The sequence below is a fragment of the Syngnathoides biaculeatus genome, chromosome 10, assembly GCF_019802595.1.
Source record: "Syngnathoides biaculeatus isolate LvHL_M chromosome 10, ASM1980259v1, whole genome shotgun sequence".
NCBI classification, from domain to species: Eukaryota; Metazoa; Chordata; class Actinopteri; order Syngnathiformes; family Syngnathidae; genus Syngnathoides; species Syngnathoides biaculeatus.
In genome coordinates, this window is record NC_084649.1 from 27671373 (window position 1) to 27689065 (window position 17693).

Consider the following 17693-nt stretch of genomic DNA (forward strand, 5'->3'; position numbering starts at 1 on the left):
CCTTGGGACGTCTTAAGTATTGTCAAAATATTTGTTCTTTTATTGACATGACAAGATTTTGATAGCGGTTTTGAAATATGTATACAAAGTTGCGTGCGGGAAGGCAAAAGTTGTCATTAAAGAAAAGTGATCTCAGTCTCCAAGTTCTGGAAAAACTCCTCCTGCAGCTCCAGGTCGAGCTGCTCCATCCTCTGGAAGGCCGCGTGGCCTTTTTTACCTCCCCCACGAAGAAAAAGTTAGAATAATGGAAACAAATTTAGCGGGAATGAAAGCCATCAGGCGTGAACCTACCGAAAGAGAGGACCGCCTCCTTGGCGGCGTTTCGGACGGCCTCATCGGGACACCTGCGAAGTTCCACCATGTGGTCCACGCTCTCCGTGGCCTGCGAAGATGCGCGCGTGAGCCCAGAAAGGCGGAGCCCGTTGCACGCCGACGGTGCTCACCGCCAAGCATTGCAGCGCCAGGCACGCGTTCCGCTGGATGACCACGTCGGTGCTCCTCAAACTCTCCGTGTAGTAAACCAGCGCCTGCGTGTGCAACCAAACGGCAGAGTCGCAAACAAGTCTCAAGTCTTTCAGAGTGATTAGAGCAGAAGGAGAAAGTACAAATATTTCTTGGTTAAATTCTGAACACATGAGAATGGTCGGATCCTCAACTAGAATGCGCTTGACGCGGGGTTGTCAAACTCATTTTTGTCAGGGACCAAATTGTAGTTCGTGGCCGTTGTGGGGCTCCGATATCTCATCGTTGTCATTTATGACATGACAATTTGAAATTGTGGTACAGAGTTGACACATGATTTGCCTTTGCGGGGCACATGTAGTCCCCGGTCCTTGAGTTTGATCCCTGTGGGTTGGCAGACACAAACTGATTAAAAGATCATGGGGGGAAAAAAAAAAAAAAAATCCTTCATCTTTGCAAAATTTATGAGGTAGACCCAACACAATGTGTCATTCAGAACTTTAGCAACATGTTGACGCTTAGCGGGGCTTCCTACAATCAAGCACTAAATTGTAGTTCAAGTTATGAAGCTTTGTCAAAATGTACACAAACCCAAAGCGCACAGACACGTCCACACTCTTTGAGCGTTAGCCTCTCCACATGCTAATATTAGCCTGGCCGAACGTTAACGCGCGAGGTGCTGCCCACCCTGGCTCGGAACGCGGCGCACGCGCCGGCTCGCTTCAAACAGCGCCTGGCGGACCGGCAGACTTTTTGGTCGGCATCTGCCTGGAGGGCCGCCAACGTCTGCAGCGTGACCCCCAGCGGGAGGAGGCGGGCCACGTCCCGCGACCTCATCCGGGTCAACGCGGCCCTGCGCTCGGGACCCGTCACGGCCGACAGGAAGTACTCTGGAACGTGAGCAGAGGAGACGGTTGTGACGTTTTGCGCGGCGGACGTTGGCGCACGCGTGGGTGGCGGCGCACCTTCCTTGGAGAGGCGGGCCACGTGCTCGCCGGGCGTCGGAATGTCACATCGTCTCAGGTAAAGCGACAGCTGGAACACGCTCACTCTGGCGCTGGCGCACGGGGGCTGAGGAGGCCACAGCGCCGCCCCGCTGGCTGCCCGCACCTGCCGCAGCAGCGTGCCGAACACTAAACGCAGACCAAAGACGCGCCTTTACTTACTTCTACCGTGTGAAAGAAACCTTTTTGTGTAATTGTACAGCAAAGGTGCACATCGTATCAAAGACGCGCACTATATAGCCACGTGTCACAGACACACTGACTCACACATTTTAAGCCTGGCATAACACAGGTCGTACACGCATCAATCCTGTTTTTACCTCTTTTGGGGAGGCCGGGTTGCTTGGCCTTGACTTTGGCCTTAATTCGGTGCGAGTATCTCCTCCTCAACGCCTCCACAAAGTCGTCCGAGCTGCAGCAGAACGGAGACGAGGAACCGGCGTCTTTCACGCAGTCGGCCCAGAACGACGCCAACTCTTTGCTCCTCTGGTCCTCGGGGAGAACTGGACAGACGGAAGACAAGCCTGCGACTTGAGCCGCCGGGCAAACAAAACCAGCGACCCACCAAACGATTGAGTGAAACTAACGGGACCGAGCATTCATCCGACCGAACAAACAAACACGCCAGCGTTCATTCAACCAACATAAAACGTGTAAGCAGAAATCCATCTACTTGACCAACCAGACAAAAAAAAATATTGACCAAGCAAAACACCCAACACAATAACCGACCAGCTAAGCAACTTCTCGGAACAACTGAAACCAACCAAGCAACTGTGGATCCATCTGGGAACCAGCATCCAGCCAACTAACAAATAAACTAAAAAAAACACGCCCATCCAAGCAAACCAAAGATTCATGAAACGAGCATCCATCCAACCGAGAAAACAATCAACCATTCATTCAAAAAAACAGCCGTTTAACAGACCAACCAACCAACCCCCCTAAAAAAAAAAAAAAAAAAAAAAAAAAAAACGATCAGGATAAACAAGAAAAAGACAAGCAAGTGAAACCAACGTGCCAAACATCCATCTTACTTGGCAAACAATCAACCATTCAGATTTTAACTTATATGTGTCTCAGGTCATTATGAGTCCTTGTTTCCCTGAACGTGTGTGTGTGTCCTGGTCAACCAGTGTGGGGGGGACTTGAATTCATATAAATCACTTTAGGTTGCATTGTAGGTACAAAATGTGCGACATAAATAGTGTATGACTGATTGTAAGAACGAGTCAACCAATCAAAGAAACGAGCAGAGCAGACTAATTAACCAATTCAACTATCAAAACTTCAGTCAACCCACCAAGAAAACACTCAACTGACCAAGCACCCCCGCCAGGAAAATGACGACGAAACATAAAACCAACCAACTAATCCTCCAACCAGCAGGAAAGAAACCATCCAGCCCACCAAGCAACTAATCAATCAACCAACCAATCAATCTATCCAAGCAAGCCAATGGAATCTAGTTGTCAGACACTCAGGCTACCCATTAGTAGTTAGTAGTACAAACAGGTTAGTTACTAGCTATGGTTCCTGGCATACATCAAATACATATTTACGTAGACACATCAGAGACAGAGGCCGGCATTTTGTCGGTCCGGCATCCAGGTTAGTGATCTATCGTGGTTAGTTACGTAGTTAGCTGTTTGTTGTACTGACGCTCTTCAGCGGAGACGTTGTCCTTGTCCTCCAGCAGCAAGCGACCGATCGTCTTCAGGACATCCGCTTGTTGAGAAACGTCCTCGAGGAGAACCGCGCGTGCTAAACAGAAGTGAACCCTCTGCAGCATCTGAGGAAAACCACGACAGCATCGGACGAAAGTCCGCGGAACATCCCCGACTCGCGCTCGTACCTCCAGCAGGACGCAGCATGCTTCCAGGTGCGTCTCCAGAGCCTGGTCCAGGCCCGAGTTCCCGCAAGTCAGCGGGACCACGGGCGCCTCCTCCTCGACGGCCGATCGGTCGCCCTGCCAGAGGGGACTGGCGCTCCCCGGAGAGGTGGCGCTGTTCGGGACAGAACAAGCAAAGCGCTTTGCTTACGCACATCAGAGACGCGTCTTACATTCCCTCTTGTTTATCGAATGAGGACTTTCTACCTGGCAACTCACCTGGTGAAACAGGAAGCATCGTCGTCATCATCATGTGACAGGAAGTCAAAGCTGCAAAGTACCTCCTCCACGGCCAAGGTGTCGTCAGATAACGAGCGTCTCATCATGGATAGGCCGTTCTGAGGGTGTTGACAACACACGTTGAGATTTTTTTGGCATCTCAGCGCCAAGGAACTCTGGTCGAGTGAATTGCGGAGCTTCATTTAGACTCAACCACTCGAGCACTGCTTTGCCACCATCTACTGTCGCGTATGTTGAGGAGCGTCATATAGATAAAGGGAGCCGCCATCGGTTGGAATCTTGGGACCCCGAGAACTTGTTGACATGTCATCATCAGTCAGCGTTGTGTCTTGCCACCGTCTCGGTGCCAAGGTAATACGTTGTTGGTTGAGTTTCTTTTCGACAAAGCCTCTGCCACCACCCTGTCATTTGTGTGCCGAGGAAGTTTGTCATTGAGACAAAAGTAATGCTCGGTATCTTGGTGTCAAGGTGAATTGAGGAGCATCATTTAGACAGATCCGATCATCTTGGTGCCGAAGAACTAACTGTTAGTTGAGGAGCATCATTCAGACATGAGTGACTTGCTGCCATCTTGTGGCCTCTATTGTGAAGTGAGTTGAGGCGCTTCATTGGGACAATTGTAAGTGTTTTCATGCCACCTTATGGCATCAATAGATCATTTCAACCTTTCTAGGGGCCGTGTCAGTGTGGCAGATTTTTGCTATTCCCCATTGGCGGCAGGAAGAGAGATTTGAGCTGCAGCGCCCCCCTGTGGACGGTGCGGTAACGTGCGTCTCACCCTCAGGATGGTGTCGAGGTGTTCCGTCTGCTGCTTCAGGACCCTCAGGGGGGTCTCGCAGCTCCCCCGTTTCCGCAAGTTCCTCTCCACTTGGGCCAGCAACGCCCCGAGTCGCAGGGCCTGCGCCCGCCACCGGGCGCCGCTGTGCCCCACCTCGGTAGAAGGGGGGGGGGCCGCGACGGCTCGGGGCGGGGGGGAGGCGGCGTCCCGCACGTCCTGTCATCGGGGAAGTGTGACGGTCAAAAGTCACTTTCATCGTTTGTGTGCTTCAAAGGCGACATCTGTTCTAACTCAAGCCACCTGGGAACCGATGGACCTTTCCGACCCGTCAATCATAGCCAATCAGATAGCCGCATTGTCTTAACCCCTCGCTTGACACGCCCCTGCCGCCGTACTGTCCCGGAAACATTGCCGGTTGTCAGTAGCGTGCGCTTGGAAAAATTCACGTTACGAAGAAAATGGTCCTCGGTTGCGCTTGGGGAAGGTGCAATTCGGATGAAAGCTATCCGGATGGATGGGATTTAGTTTCCAAAGGCTAAAACACAGTTGACCAAGTGTCTACGATGGATCGAGGCGGCTCGCGGAAGAGGCCTCGCACCGCTAAATGTGGACAATATCAAAAAAACACACGGCCGTATGTTCCAAGGGAAGTGAGGGAGACGACTTGGGTTTCATTATTATCAGTGCAGGAGAACAACTTTCACTTTGTGACCCGCCGAGCGAAGTGTGTCACGTTTTATGCCGAAGGGTCGGGTCAGTGGTACGTAAATGCGTCATGTCAGGCAAGAGAAATGTCGATTTGCCCATTTGTACCGCATGGGACCGTGAAGACAGAGCACCGGGTTCCATTACGAGCCAAGTCAAATGGATACACACGACCCCAATGATATTAGCGGTGATCTTTCCAAGTAAAAAGTACTCCCCCTGCTTCACGCGCGCAGTACGATTCCACTATCTGATCCTGTTGGATGTCAATATGAAGTCTGTGAGGCGTCAAACTTTTTGCATCGCTCGCCAACGTTTGGCTGTAACTCTGACATTGCGTCGCGCTCCGTCCAAAATCAGAATTCTGCGTACATATCCTCGCGTGAAATAGTTGGGACCTCTCTGTAGAACCCTCTCGGACAAGTCTGACGCGTTTGGCCAAAAACATACCCCAATATTAATTGTTAATGGAATCCGCGATCGAGAATCCAGTTCCAACCTGTTATGTTCAGTCGCCATTTTGGCAGATCGTGGGACACGGCCACAGGAGGTAAGGAAGGTGGCCGGTCGGAAAGCTCCATTGGAATTATGAAGAAAAAAAAAAATCGAAATATGGAAGATTACAATTGAAAAATGTCAGGAAAAACTTCACAAACTTTGAGCTCCTCGCCGACGCCTTGCGGCGGACCCTCCTCGGACTCCACGGGACTTCCTGCAGGGTTGTCGTGCTTGTCTTTGAGGATGTCGGGGATGCTGGACCTACACTTGACAATCATTCATCTTACTCGTTAGTTGAAGCCTTGCTGGATTTGACCACGCGAAGACGTCTCAAAATTTGGTTTACTGTATTAACTTTTTGGGATCTTGTCCTTATGCCCTGCGATTGGCTGGCAACCACTCAGGGTGTACAGTACTCTGCCTCTTGCTCAGACGCGGCTCGGATAGGCCCCAGCACGCCCGCGACCCGTGTGAGGAGAAGTGGACCGGAGGATGGGTGGATGGGTGGGTGGATGGATGGATGGATGGATGGATGGATGGGTGGATGGATGGATGGATGGATGGATGGATGGAGTATTCTTTGGGAGTGTGTCCTGATCTGATGAATGGAGACTCCGCATCCCATTTCTGCCAGAACACTTTTACTGTGAGTCTTGTATTTCAATTCAAGTTTTGAGGATCAGAGTCAATCAGTCCAACAGCACAGAATTTGTAGAAGGGTGGGAGGGATAAAATGACAAAGTGCTAACTGTAAACAGAATGTGAAAATTCAACAATTCCATATCTACAACGAGGAAACAAATAACGGATGTCACGTGAGACCGTAGCGCGAGACCCGGGACACGCTAGAGGGGACGACGTACGTCTCTCGGGTGGCCCGGGAACGCCCCGGAAGCTAAAGCTACTGCCCCCCCCCCCCCCCGCGGCCCAACCTCCGATAGACAATAGAAAATGGATGGATCTAGAATCAAAACCACGATGCGAAAGGATTAAAAAGAAATATCTAATTTGCTAAAAGTGAACACAAACGATACAAAACAAAAATCGACGTCAACCGTAAGATGGGAAGAAAAATAGTGAGAAGTTTGATTCCATTTGGATTAAATGCAGCTCAAGTGCACAAAATAATTATTTTTTTTCTAAATAAATAAAAGGAAACAAAGATGTCAAACTTGGAGCTTTGTCACCTGCGTAGGTCCAGGAGAGAAGAAGGTGACGCAAACACTCCTCCCCAGGACTCCCCCTCCTCCTCTTCGGCCAGCCTCCTCCTCCTCCTCCTCCTCCGCCTCCCGGTCACACTTTCCTCAGCGTCCTCGCCGAGGGAAAGACGAGCGTGACTATCGGCTATGCTGCTCCTCTGGCTGGATGGATGCATGAAACGATGAACAAGGGGGTGGAGGGAATTGGTGGATGGAGCGACGGATAAAAAGAAGATCGGACAGAAGAAGGGATGCATAAAATGGACGAATGGTGGATGAAAGGGTGGAAAAGATGGATGGAAGGATAGGCAGAGGATAGCAGGATAAAAGGAAAGAAAAATGCATGGACGGGCCGATGGAAGAATAGAAGAACTGCTCGACGATGGTTGGATGAAAGGATGGACGAACAGGAACGGACGGAAGTGTGAATGGAGGGTAAGTCGTATGCACACTTGTGTGGCGGGCGCGCACCTCGGTGGCGTCTTGGCCTGCGATTGGTCAGATGCGATGGAGACGTGCGACAGGTAGCTCAGTAAGGACACGCCCCTTTCCCGCCGACTTTGAGACAGCCCGAGTGGGACCGAGGCTTCTTCTCGCCCTGCGTCCTGCGGCTCTCGCACCGTGGACTACAACGCCATAAACATTGTCCGCGATGTCGCTGTTAAAATATTTCGATCCAGGGCAGAGCTTCCCCTGCATCTTCCCTTTCAGCGTCCCGCACGCTCGACTCACCAGGAAGTACTTCTCCGAGAAGGACGGGGTGCTGGGGGCGGTCGCACTTTGCACCGAAGTCTTCCCGCTCCGCCCGGATGGTCTCCTCGTGGACAAAAACCCCACCTTCTCGCCGCTGTCCAACGGACTACACACACGCAGAAGGACGAGAACGGGAAATACGAATCGGCGTTGCAGTTTTGAGGTGGCGGTGGGTGCGTCTGACTTACTTCCAGGTAACCTCCAGTTGCAGCTTGAGGGTCCCCAGCTGGGTGATGTCGACCAGCATGAGTTGGGGAGTCGCCACGAAGAAGTGTGCGCTGGCACAGGTCACCGTGCCCACCAGCTGCCAGCCCAGACCCTTGGCCTCGGAAACCTGAGGCGCCCCAAAATGTTGACACGCAAATGTTTCCAAGAACCACTTCTTCAGACTGGGTACCCCCGAATGAACGCCCCATTTTAACAACATACCAAATTTGCCTCTGTAGGTAAGTACCTTCTCATCTCATCTTATCTCATCTTACCTTATCTTCTTCTATCTTCTCCGTGACTTTATTTGAAAACTTTGAACTGACCTAAAGCTAAACTTTTGAGGCACCGCCGGCTCTTTCTTTCTCATTTCTAGCAAATGATGGCGAGGCCCTCATTTGAGAAACGCCTTCCACCAGACGGTCCAGACCTTGATCTGAAAGTCGTGTTTGATGTGAGGTAAGAAGAGCTTCTCCTCCTCGTCCCAGGACTGCGCATCGTCGCTTTGGATCCGACCACGAATCCTCCAGCGCTGTCGGCCCAACTGCACCACAACCTGAACAGACAAGGGCCGGCCGGCCGGGTTCGGCAGGTCGCTGGTCACTTGGTAGATACGTTAAAGCGGTGGCTGGCTTGAGATGACGTTCACCTCATACTGGTCTCCGGGACACAGCCGGGCGAAGCCAATTAGACCTGAGAGCGGCAAAGAATGTTAAAGGTGTCCTGACTCCGAACTCCACCATCACTACCTTTCATCTTGACGTGAAGTTGTCCCAGCAGGACTTCGAGCTCCTCCTCCATGGCCGACATGTCCTGCAGGGAGAACGCGAGTCGCGTTGGCCGGCAACTTGATCGATGACATCGCTGTTACTGGGTAATAAATACCAGGAATTGTCGTTCGGGTTGAGTTCCTTCCGAGGTTTTTATTTTGCCCTCTGATGTGTATGCAAAGTTAGCTTTGGACCTGGATGTTGTTTTGTTTGGCTTCAATAATATGAATGTACGTTTTCCCCTCCAGATGTTGAATTTGACTCTCCGGAGTGCAGTCAGTGGACATTTAAGTGGGTATTAAGTGCCCTCTGCTATGAGGATTGAAAATTAGTTTCGCATCTTTACGTGGTGGTGTGGTGTGGTGCGGTGACGTGTAAGAACCTGCACACTGTGCCTGTGGTTGCGTCCGAGCTCCAGGAGACTCTCCCTGGACTCCCTGGTGGAGGGCGCCAGAGAAAAGGCCCTCTTCATGTTGACGGCTCCCTGGCAGAGGCGCCACTGGACGCAATAGTTCTCGTACAGCTCGTCCACCTGTGGTGAGGATTATTCATTTGAATAGATATTGTTACTTTCCGCTAGTGGGATGGGGCAGCACGGTTCAAGCGTTCATCAAAAGAATTCGATACCGGGTCGGTCATTGTCCAGGCCGACAAAGTCTGCGACAAGCGCCGGTGGAAATTCAGCTCTTGTGTCTCGAAGACAGAGGACAGACGCAAAGTAGGTGGTTTACCAAACCGGTGCTCTAACCACTGAGCTGCAGGGCCTCAGGTTCTTACCCAGGAAGAGATGAGTAAAAAGCACAGAGCCAAGAACTAAATGGGGCGACTGCGAGAGGAAAACTCGGGAGTTGGTTGACATGATGATTAGGAGAAAGATTGATAGAGTATCTTGTGCATCCGAGAGGGTGCAGGTGGAAAGGTAGTCAGGCTACAAGTTGAGGAGCAGGGTTGAAATGATCTTACCATGGACTAGACGTGAAGAGAAATGGAACAGGGGTTATTTATTATTAGGAAGAGCTGGCTAAAAAGAGTACCAGCTCGAGTAATGAAGATGAAATTTGAACTCGAGGGTGGGACGTATAATGTGAGTAGCGGCTATGCCCCACCAGGTCGGATGTGACCGAGAGGCGAAAGAGGAAAATCTGGAAGGCGCTGAACAAAGTCATTCCGATCATACCAGACACAGAAGAGAGTTGTGACTGGTGTCAGATTGGAAAGAACACGTTGAACACGAACGAAACGCAAGTGAAGAAGAAGATGTGTTTTGAAATTCAGACAGGGAACCTTGAGGGACCGGTGGTAAAAAAAAAAAAAAAAAAAAAGGTGGAAATGGCTGAAGTGAATACTTTTTTTTTTTTTTTTTTTTTTTTAACCAGAAGAAGCAGGAACATACAACAGTAGAAGGCCACATCTGAATTCCATTTTGTTTATAGACCATTTAATCTGAAGGAAGTTGCCGATTGTAAGGTAGCGGGCGGTAGGTAGCTAGGGGAGGGTGTGGCTGGACGGTAAAGATGACGACTGGTGGTGGGAAGGAAAATTCTGAACACAAAGGCAGAGTAGAGAACCACGTGGCGGAAGCTGAGTGAGGCTTTTCAAGAAGAAGTGAGACCGGCTCTCGCCGGAGAGGAGGAGCTTCCAGAAGACCGGACCGCGACGGCTGAGGTGATCGGAAAGACGGGCAGGAGAATCATTTGTCTATCATCAAGTCATACAAAGAAAAGAGGTTTGCTCAGAAGAATTGGGACAGTGGACCGAGGAGAAGAGAGTAAAGTTGATGAGTCACACAATGAAGTTACGGCGCCCAGACTCAGGACACAAGTAAGCACCTGCGAGCAACGGTCTAGTTTCATGCCGAGAAAGAGTGCCACAGATGCATGATTTGCCTTGAGGATGCTCGTGGAAAAGTACAGAGAAGGTCAGAAGGAGCAACGTGGTGTCTTGGTGGATCCAGAGAAAGCACTTGGGACTTGCCCGAAACCTTGACGTGACTTCCTCGCGACTTTGCCGTTTACCTTGCTGATTTGGAATTCAAGCCTTCGGATGAACCTCTCCTGTGCTCGAATCTCCTGCACGAGCAAAGACAAATCGGAATCAGATTTAACGGCCAAGTGGAATTTTTCTCCAGCAGTCGGTGCTGCCCTGGTACGACGTACAGAACAGGGAGCAACATAGTTGACAAGTGATTATCGGTATCTTTTGGGGGACGTGAAGAGGTTCAGAGGTTCTCACCTTTTCCAGATCGTACTGGAAAGCCTGCAGAGACAGAAAAGGCCAAGTGTAAAGTTACATCCATTCATTCATTACCCGTCTGGAACGCTGACCTGAACCGAAAGCACCTCGTTGTGTTTGAAGTAACTTGAAGTACGTGTGACAATGTGATGAATTGCTCGATAGTTGATATTAATCGTATAAATCATCTTGTTGTGAGCTCACCAGTCGAGAGTTTCTTTTGGTTTCTCTCTGGCGTGACGACAAGAAGTCCATCTCGGTCTGGTGGCGCTGCACGTGCTCTCTGCACATATACAGACCGAAGGAAACGGACTTCACACTGTAGACCTCTGACCTCAGTTTTAAGACATTCAAACTCAAACGTTAGATTTGAGATTTTAGACCTGAAGATTCAATCTTAGATCTCAGTCCTCAGTTTCCAGCCCTCTAATTTGAAACCACAGACTTGAGATCTCAACCACAGATTTGAGATTTCAGACCACAGACTTTAGAGTACAAACTTCGTATATCAATCCTCCAAACATATACGAGAGTGGACAATATACTGGGTAACAGCACAAATCCCTTTGGAGGCGACTGATCTCAGACGTCAAACCCCTGATCCCAATCCTCATAGAGCAGACCTCAAACATCCCATGACTCAGACAGCAGCGCTTTGATATCATAGTAACAGATTTTAAACTTCCGATTGTAATCCTCACAACTCCAATGTAAGACCCCAAAACAACTTTCAGAAACTTGATCTCAGACTTCAGACCTCAGCGATTACACCTCAGGATGTAGGTTATTATTCCTCAGATGTCAATCGTCAGAATTAAGACCCGAGACTTCAGAACCCACACCTCCGATCTCCAACCTCAGCCATGCGTGCGGAAGATGTGATGTGGCGTAAACCCACCTAAGGCCTTTTCGTAGCGCTTGGAAGACGCGGTCCACATCCTCTGGCTGCGGGGACCAGACAGATCCCAATCCTCTTCTGGAAGCTAAAGGAGCGCGTGGAGTTTTTCTTTCAGAGGCAAGTGTGGAGCACAGCGAGTTCCGAGCCGAGGAAGGCCTGAAAAGACCAGATGTGGGGGAAAGTACTCACATTCTCTACTTAAGTAGAATTATTGATACGTCCATTAAAAAAAAAAAAAAAAACAAGTCCCGATTCAACTCCCGGACTTAAAAACATACAGACACTGACGATTACTCATGTGAGAAGCCAAAATCAAGTTTTGCTGTCAAGTATCTACAATTTCCAGGTTTTGATAACCTGGCACAACAAAAATGAATTCATCCAAATAATTTCCCTTTTTATTTATTGGCATAGTGCTCATATTAAAAAAAAATGCATATTTCTCCTTTTTTTTTTTTTGTTTAACAAAAGCTAGCTGGCGTTTTGCTGGCTGACTTTTCTACATTCAAAACGTGTTCCCGTCGCTTTGCAAACTGAGCCACCCAAAAATTGCTAAATCAGCTCCTGAAAGGAAAATGAAAAAATACACTTTACTTGCTTTTAGACTGAGATTTTTTTTACTTAAAAATCTTGTAATTTTTCTGCTGTCACAAGACAAACCGTTTTTCCCATAAATTGTTCCAAGAGCCCTAGATAGGGAATATCTTCCTTCTCTAAATCTTTAGCAGTGGTCGTTAATTACTTTCTGGTTCTTGTTCCTTCCATGTCACTGCCGTGACACCCCCCCCAGGCCCCCCCAGGCCCCCAACGGCCCCGACAACTACTGTAAACCCCGCAAGATTTCGATGAATCAAGATATCAACTGCTGGTGACTTTCTCTCCATTTGTGGTTTTTTTTTTTTCGTTCGTTTGTTTGTTTTTCACATACTGTTGCCATCTGTGGAGGTTGAAAAAGGTAACAAGTCTCTCAATACAAAGTAAGGAGTAGGAAGTCCAGATATGCTTCCAAATTTTCGGGGGACAAAGTTGTCACGAAAATGAATACGACAGATACTCCAAAATATAAGTACAGTAACCAAGTATTTGTACTTTGTTTTGTCTTCTCTCGTGAGCCTACCGTTCAGAACGCTAAGACTCACCGCCGTCGTCCCGTCAGAGAGCCGAACCCTGCGAAGGAGCGACTCCGCCGCATGGGATTCCCTTCAGAGGGGGAGTCGAATCGCAGCTTGACCGACATCCTGAAAGCAGGAAAAGCCGTCGTCAAGCCTCCTGTTTCCCGTTTCCTGATCCGTTTCCGAGCACGTCACCTCGCCGGTGGCGAAGACTGCACGCCCGACGCTAAAAACACAAGAACCGCAGCCTCGTTCGCCGGTGACGGCCAGCGTAATACACGTACGCCGGTTCCCCGACTTACCAGTGGCCATATGCGTGATCATTTTTTTCTAGTTCCAAACACACAAGTGTTAAGACAAAATGAGAACACTTGCCGGGAGCTGCCGGAGGCCACAGCTCAGCCTCAGATGCTCACACGCAGACCGAGTCACTTATTTATAGGCGGCGCCCCCCCTTCAAGGCACGCATCCGTACAGTACGTACCGTCGCTGCACTGCGTGAAAACACTCTTGATGATGACAAACAAGAAGCACTCTTAAAGTGAGAAATGACAGGGAGGGGCTGGAATTGCCCTGAAAAACTCATTTGATGAAGCAAGGTTGGGATGAGGATGCGGATTTCCTGTTTGAGACGCTTTGGTGTGAATGCTCCAGTCCTCTCCCACAATCGCAAATGGATTATTTCAAATCACAAACATCAAACTTCAGACCTTCGACCTCACATTTCATCCAGAGACTTCACTAGCCACACCTTACTTGACTTCGGAGATCAGATTTTGGTCTTCGTTCCTTTGAGTTCACTCCCGAGAGTCACAATCTTAGATTTGAGAGATAAGAGCCCAGGTTTTAGACATCACCCTTGAGATTTCAGATGTCAAATTACAGACTACAGAGCCTTGATTGCAGACTTCCGACCTTTCAGGAGGCAGACCTCAGACTGTCAGCTGTCAGCTGCAGACTTGAGACTTGACGCCTCACATGTCAGATGTCAGACATGAACAAACCCTTCAGATCAGATTGAGACTTTCAGACTCCGACCAATGTCTTGACACCTTAGACTTCAGATGTGAGTCTCGAAGCCCCCGATCGGACCTTCGACGTCAGATATCAGACACTTGCGTACGTTGGCATCTTTGCTCTTATTCATTTGTGCGCGATCAAAGCACAATTTTCCCCTTTTCCACTGATGAAGGCAAAGCCCGTCGTTTTTCCTGTAACGGTCTCCGACTCCATTCCGTCTCTCACACGTACGACTGAGTCATCTTCGACTGCAAGGCGGCGTTTCCTCCTTTTGTTGTCTTGCTCGGCACTTCCCTCTGGTTTCCACTCGTAACTGAGGACAAGCGCGGCGTTAAAAAAACAAAAACCCCGTTGAAATGCATGTTAAGGATTTATCTTTTATCGTCCTCTTTTGGGATCTGCGCCAGCTCAAAACAAGATCAGCTCGCCTCAGAGGTCAGAGGTCAGAAATGAGTCACGCTCCGCCGGGATGGCAACGACGCCGCACGCAGGCAGGCAGGCAGGATGTTGGACAACGTGACTCGCTGGCGATGACACTCGTCCAAACTTTGTGGCCACGCTAACTGGGACGAGTCGCTCTCTCAATTCATCTATCGGACGTTGGTTTAGAACATCTCTCCGGTCCATGAAATGGACAAACGTGAAAAAGGGTGCTCAGAAATGCAAAAAAAATTGCATTTTGCCTCCCCAAAATAAAACTGTGAGATCCTCTAAATTGCCGTGAAGATGTTTGCTCACGAAAAGGCTGCATTCAGTCCAAAAGTAGCAGAATCGTCATCCGAACAGTCACCGCCACGGCACACGTACAGCGATCTGGTAGAAAATATTCCCGCAAAACTAAGAAAACGAGAATCACGTCACAAAAATTCATTGGTCGATCATTCAGATATATTTGGGCACAGAAACGCTGTAAAAGTCGGTGTTTGTCACAAATGGGCAGAAATTCACAAAGAAACCACGAAAATTCACTTTTCCTACTCTGGCCATCAAATACGATAGAAAATGGCAAGCTCGTTTTTGCCGTGCAAACGAGATATTTGTTCCGCAAAGAATGAATTTGTTCAGAAACGCTGACTTCATCATTTGGATAAACGATCCGTTTGTGCTCATTTTCCAAGTTGACGCAATCTTTTGATGGCCGACTTGGCTTCTTTTGCTGACAAAAACGAGGCACGGAAAAGCCTCAGTTGGGACGGATCGGCGCCTTTCCCGCTTGCTGACAAAGAGACGGCGCACGCGGCAACTTTGGCGGCGTCGCAAGTCGCCGCCCGCGCCGGCCGTTATCTTTCGTCGGCTATCGGCGGCCAACAGACGAGCGACGCCTGCCGATGACGTCGACGCAAACAAATTGGGCGGAGAATTTGGGCCGCTTGCAAACGTGCTGGGTTCTTCCCGCTCCTCGTTTTCACTTGTGGATTTTGTATTTTTGCAGCTCTTCTGCTTATTCTCCAGGACTGAAACGTGCTGCTCGCCGCCCCCGCATTCACCGATCTGATCATCTTTTTTTTTGCTGTTGTTTTTCTGTTTGGGGGAAAAAAATGCTCACGGCTGTTTATCTCCACTTATTCAAGATCTTTCCTGGGGGGCTGGAGGGGGGGAGCGTTACTAAAATCATTGAACAAATTTCAATGCAGTCAAATAATTATCCCTGTAAATTTTTCAATAACGGCACTCTACACTATAACATTTATGATATACAGCTAACATAAATAGGATTATTGGATACATGTCTCGACAGGTTGTCCGGGTTCACATCTGTGCATGTGTTTGTTACACACTACTTAGTCGGAGAGTTGATGTTATTTCGTCATTGCAAGTTCAAAAGTGAAACTCAAAGTATACAAATTGATTCAACACGAGAAAATACTTTTCACTAGGCCAATTCCAGAGGTGGTAAAAAAAAAAAAAAAAAAGAGGGAGGGGCCCGGGGGGGGGGCTTCATTTTCGCATTATCTTTTTGAACATTTCTTGTGTGACATTGATATTTCTCAAAGAGGTTTAAGATGTAAGGAAAAACCATCCAAATATCATAAAATAGTTTGTGGGGTGAAGTTAAATGAAGTTTTCAATTGAACTAGAGAAATGGGCAAAATTTTCAAATTCATACCTTGTTGTTGACGTACGGTAGTATCTCATTTTTGGCAATCGCGACATGTACGGTAGTTGTTGCCACGTACAACGTTGCCGAGTCGTCTTGCTGCTGCTCACATTCGCCTCTGGACGTACATGTCGTGGATATTTACGCCATAACTGCTTCGTGATCGTGTTACCTCGTCTTCCTGTCGGTCACACATCTCCCTCCCGAATGCTCGTTTATACCACGGAACCTCGACTCGGGGGTCGTACTGATGATCGAACTTTGACCCAAAACATTAGCACGAGAATTGCCTCGGTGTTCGAGCCGATCGTCGGCGTCCGAACGCCCGAGCGAAGCCCGACCCGTGTCGACCGCGTAGCCGAGTCGAGCCCGGCGATGCCCGCTTCGAGTCCGGCAGGGAGTCCTCGTGTGAGCGTGCGCATTTGCGAGAGCTTCAAGATAAAAAATAATAATAACGTTCCGCTATTTTTTTTTTTAATTTTTTTTTTGGGGGGGGGGGGGGCGGGCGTGGGCCCAACGGACGACAGCGGCGCTACGAGCGGCAAAGGAAAAAGGAAAGTTGAGCGGACCGCAGTGGATGTAAGGAAGGAAATCCTCGCTGAGTACGAAAATGCGCTGCGCTTTCTTACGACTCTTGCTAACTAGTATCGTAGAGTACGGCTATTTTCCCAACTCTACGGTATACGTATCGACTGACCTAAAGACCATAAATGTCATAAAAGGCAGCTGGTGTTGCCAAGCAAAGGTCGCAGATCGTAGAAGTAAAGGAGGAGAAGCTAGCGGAGAATTCCGCAGTCAAATGACGGAGGGCTTCCTTCTCTCCCGCCTTCCCTCTCGAGTCCCCCCCACCCCACCCCCCACCCCCGATGCCATCCCGCCACCACCAAAAAGGTCAATGATGCACATTTAAAGACAGGGTGTCCATGTTTGGACATCAAGAAGAACTTGAAGGTTGGGAACGGATTCAACTCATTTACATGATTTCCTATGGGAAAAAATGTTTTGGAGGTCGAACAAACCCTTTCACAAGAAGGAACTCCGAGGTTTCACTTTGTGATCTGCGTGTAATGCGTATCGCAGCTGCTATATTGACCGCTATCGCTGCCGTCCGCGCCGATCTGTGGACGTTTCGTGACTATACGGTCTTTACGATTTATGGAGCAAAGAAGTTTTCACGCAGACGATGCTCCTGACCCGTGACGGCGTCTACTCGGACGTTTGGAATTCCGAGCAGCTGTTTGCAACTTGTGCAAGGAATTGTTTGTTTGTGGCCGCGTTCCTCGTCCCTCGTCCCTCTCCGGCGACTGTTCTTAAAGGAGCAGCCGCCCAACTTACTTGTGGAGTGACCGAAGCCGAAGAAGTTCAGAAGAAGTCGCCTGGTCCCGGTGCAAGGCTTCGACGGGCCTGAGGTGGCATCCTGGACTTTTGGAGCTTGTCGACGGACGACTTGACTTGTTGTCCGTCCTGCCTCAGCTGCGCTTTGCTCGCCACTCCCACTCTTGCTCTCTTGCTCTCCTCCTCTTGGTGCTCATCCCTTCCCTTCCCTTCCCTTCCTTTTTTTTCGCCCCCCCCCCCCGGCACTTTTTTTCTTTTCACGAGGTCTTGGTGTGTTTTGCTTCTCTCCTCTCCGCTTTTTCCTGCCTCCTCTTTGTTGACTTTGCTCGGCTTCAACGCCCCCCCCCGCCTCCTTTCCTTCCTCTTCTTCCACGTCGCCCCCCCCCCCAGCCCCTCCCTCAGCCGACTCCACGGCTTCAATTATTTGGGGGCGCGTGGCAGGGGCACCACCTCTCAGGCACGTTTCGTTGCATCTTCAAAGCGAGCAAGGG

The 17693-nt window shown here is 49.4% G+C and overlaps 1 protein-coding gene across 5 annotated transcripts; it reads right to left on the reverse strand.

Annotated features, from left to right (window-relative positions):
- Window positions 1-33: 33 nt before the first annotated feature.
- On the reverse strand, window positions 34-17429 carry ripor3 (RIPOR family member 3). Of its 5 annotated transcripts, none has more exons than XM_061833882.1 (25): window positions 17203-17428; window positions 12777-12875; window positions 11638-11793; window positions 10944-11022; window positions 10740-10763; window positions 10523-10576; window positions 8890-9039; window positions 8487-8550; window positions 8387-8430; window positions 8168-8293; window positions 7719-7864; window positions 7510-7636; window positions 7249-7403; window positions 6766-6939; window positions 5737-5839; window positions 4376-4591; window positions 3577-3695; window positions 3322-3472; window positions 3129-3258; window positions 1787-1969; window positions 1428-1595; window positions 1150-1352; window positions 444-527; window positions 292-382; window positions 34-217 (listed from the first exon to the last, which is right to left on the reverse strand). In XM_061833882.1, the coding sequence occupies exons 2-25, from the start codon at window positions 12872-12874 to the stop codon at window positions 117-119; spliced, it is 2946 nt and encodes a 981-aa protein (XP_061689866.1). In that variant the 5' UTR covers window position 12875; window positions 17203-17428; the 3' UTR covers window positions 34-116. The 5 variants fall into 5 exon arrangements, 4 of the variants coding, with proteins under 4 accessions (XP_061689866.1, XP_061689867.1, XP_061689868.1 ...); XM_061833883.1 differs by lacking the exon at window positions 17203-17428 and adding an exon at window positions 13125-13674; XM_061833884.1 differs by lacking the exon at window positions 17203-17428 and having other exon boundaries at window positions 12755-12875.
- Window positions 17430-17693: the final 264 nt, after the last annotated feature.